This window comes from Vigna angularis, chromosome 4 (assembly GCF_016808095.1).
Source record: "Vigna angularis cultivar LongXiaoDou No.4 chromosome 4, ASM1680809v1, whole genome shotgun sequence".
Taxonomy (NCBI): Eukaryota; Viridiplantae; Streptophyta; class Magnoliopsida; order Fabales; family Fabaceae; genus Vigna; species Vigna angularis.
The window spans coordinates 36835403-36838510 of record NC_068973.1 but is presented as its reverse complement, the minus strand read 5'-3'; the positions used below and the strand labels follow the sequence as shown (position 1 = coordinate 36838510).

The 3108-nt window shown below is 34.1% G+C and overlaps 1 protein-coding gene across 1 annotated transcript; it reads right to left on the bottom strand.

Moving 5' to 3' along the window:
• Positions 1 to 442: 442 nt before the first annotated feature.
• On the bottom strand, positions 443 to 1606 carry LOC108331255 (protein PPLZ02). Its single transcript, XM_017565902.2, has 2 exons — positions 1372 to 1606; positions 443 to 1250 (listed from the first exon to the last, which is right to left on the bottom strand). The coding sequence occupies exons 1-2, from the start codon at positions 1452 to 1454 to the stop codon at positions 755 to 757; spliced, it is 579 nt and encodes a 192-aa protein (XP_017421391.1). The 5' UTR covers positions 1455 to 1606; the 3' UTR covers positions 443 to 754.
• Positions 1607 to 3108: the final 1502 nt, after the last annotated feature.

Below are 3108 nucleotides of genomic sequence, written 5' to 3'. Positions count from 1 at the left end.
TTCACGGATAAAAACTATTTGTTTAACTAGTTTAATTGATAAAATGGTCTATTATTATGTGATATAATATATAATACGATATATTTGTTCATTTTTACTTTAAATAGTTTAAAAGTATTTCTTTGTTAGTTTTCAATATCAGGCAAGTTAATTCAATAGTCAAAGAGTGATTCCTATTTCTCTACATTCTGCATAGAGTAAAAAGTAAAATTGCATTGTGATTGGTTTTCAAACACGGACTCGAGAAACACGAAAGATATGATGAAAGAGACACCGGAGGGTGAAATCTTCTATATTTATTGCTATTCGATTCAGGACAATTAATTTATTTTATTTTATTTAAACTGATAGGAACATTTGATTTTCAAACAGACGTGTCAAATTAAGAGCAATGTCAGTGCATAAAACTGCAATGTTTGAAATAAAGGATTGGTCAAGCAAGTTGTCTAAAAAGTCATGCTGTTTTGCCAAACCCTCTTACATTTCAGACAAGATACTGCTTCAGCAACTAAATGCAGATTGAGACTGAAACAAAACAAAGACACAATTTCAACATGATTGGCTGGCTATACATACAGCATTGTCTAAAGAGTCACTTGGAAGATATGTTCTAGTCTAGTCTACCACCTAAAGCACTTGATGATAATAATAATAATAATAGTAATAACTGAAACTGAAATTGTCCAAAGGAATTAGTTAAATTAGCAGAACAAGAATTTGAACTAACAATAAAATAAAAAAGATTGGTGAATGCTTAAAAGAGCCTATGGTGGGGAATGACAGAGCAAAGCTCAACAGTGCCATAATGCAGCAACTCCTCTATCATTTGTTCAATGTGATCCTCTTCAAGAGGCTTGAACTGCTGAGTCCTTTCCACCTTAACCTTCTTCAAAACCCAATTCTCCTCCACTTCTTGCTCCTCCTGTTCTCTCTTCTGTGGCAACATTGTTTTAGTTTCGTTACTCTTTACGGAGAAGTTACTTGCAGAGGTGATGACGTTCGGTGAAGCCACTCTCTGAGGCTCTGGTAGTGATGATGGCCTTGTCATTTGCAAAGAAGCCATGTAGCACCTATGCAGTTTTGCAGTTAAAGTTGCCGATAGAAGCTTCGAAGATGATGACTGAGATGCATTTGGGTTGTAAGGGAAATTTGTTCTTGCCCTTGTGCCGCACATTAGCCTTGCTGCTTCATCATAGGCTCTTGCTGCATCCTCAGCAGTTTCAAAAGTTCCTAGCCATATCCTAGTTTTTCTGTACATAAGAAAACAAAGTTTAAATCAATAATGTTCGAGATACTGTCAGATGCTAAATATAAACATGTTTTAACAGATATTGGAACGTTGATTCATCATGGTCCAAGAGGGTCACTTACAATATGGGGTGTCGAATTTCAGAGACCCAAGAGCCCCAATGCCTTTGTCGGACACCTCGGTATCGCTGTTGTGATCTAGCCATGATAGGGAAAAGAAATGAATTTTCTAAAGAAAGAGTTAGTGAAAATGTTGAGTAGTTGTGGTAACAAATGGGGGGAAGAGAAGGAAGAGGGGGTGGGTTTTTGTAGTTGGGCTTGTTGTATATGTGTGGCACTTTCTCCAAACAATTTGCACCAATTTAAGCAAAGAGGGGTCCCACATCGGGATTTTGAGGTCTTACTTTCTTTTTCTTTACCTATCAGCTATAACTTGGCTGTATTGCAATTTGCTAGTCATGATTATTGAATTAGTGTTTCATAAAACCATTCACATGTTGTTCACTCTAACATGCGTACTGTTGTTTCATATTATATATATTTGTTAAGGAAAATCTAATGTTGAAGATCATTGTCCAGAGATTCTGCTCATGTGAAAACTGATCTGCAGGGAGAAATTTGTAGATAATGACCAGTTTGTAGTCCCCTCTTGGCAGAGCTTTGAACCACTAGATTTTTGAACAATCATTCTAAAATATAAATAAACAACCAATTGCCTTATTCATATTTATCAGATTTTGAACTTGGTCTCGACAATTTGGCTACCAAGATAATGATCAATCGATCATGTGTTGCAATTATTTGATGCAGTGGTGGACAGTGCTACAGTGCAAACTTGGATAAACACTGTTTACCACTGCATATCCATTATGATACTGTCTTTGCAGATTTTATAATGGGGTGAATTCCAAGCTGGGACACATCCGTTTAAGATAAATTCTTGGACAATAATAATTACCCTAATATTAACATATATAATTTGATGAAAGTTCCTTACTTGTTGAGGTACATTTTGCTTTAGAATTTTGTTTGTCACAATTTCTTCTTAAAAGGAACATCGAAGAGTAGAGCACAAGTATCTAAATTGTGAAACTATTAGATGTAGTAAAAAGATTATAAGCATTCAACTTTAAAACAAGATTAATCTGTGGTGAATTTTTTTTATTTATCCTAAAAAGATTGTTTTTTTTGTATTGCTTGATTGTGTATATCTCATGAGATGAATGAGAAATTCCCTTTTATGTGTGTTACAAATAAAAGATTGCATGGTTCAATGAACTAAAATGATAAATTCGGACATCCCATTGCATATGTGATCAGTTCCATGTGCTAAACTACTAACGCCAAAACACCTTATTATTATCTGAATAAAACAATGGTGGGGTGATATTCTCATGCCAGTGTGCCAAGTGTCACCAACAATTATTTTCTTCCTGAAGAATCTTTTAAACTCTGTTTTATGTTGGCTTACAAATCTAACAAATGAATTAATGATAAAGCTATTTGCACTTTCTAGTTTTTGGTAAAGTTTTGCTTTTTGTTTCTTTCTAAGCTAAAGTAAACGAAAAACAATAGTGATCAAGACAAACAAAACAATGAAAAAAAAAAAAAAGAAGGGAGACAGAAAAAACACAGGTAGCATATATGTCAAGGATTAAAAGATTAGGAGTTTTGTAAATATCTCTATCCATCATGTCTCTATCCTTTTTCTTATTTTTTTTTATTTTTAAGGATAACTTTTATGTTTGGTTTACAGCTGTGGTTGGAATTCATTTGCACAAAAGGTCAAGAAAGTGAAAAATATAAACCCAAACATACGCGTTAAATGGGTCCCTAAACATAACATGGGTGATGAGAGCA

Bases quoted from the DNA above. Each gene is read 5' to 3' on its own strand.
- LOC108331255 (XM_017565902.2), bottom strand. From the start codon at position 1,454: ATGGCTAGATCACAACAGCGATACCGAGGTGTCCGACAAAGGCATTGG. The intron at 1,251-1,371 runs GTAAGTGACCCT...TCTTATGTACAG, and splicing joins GAAATTCGACACCCCATATT to AAAAACTAGGATATGGCTAG.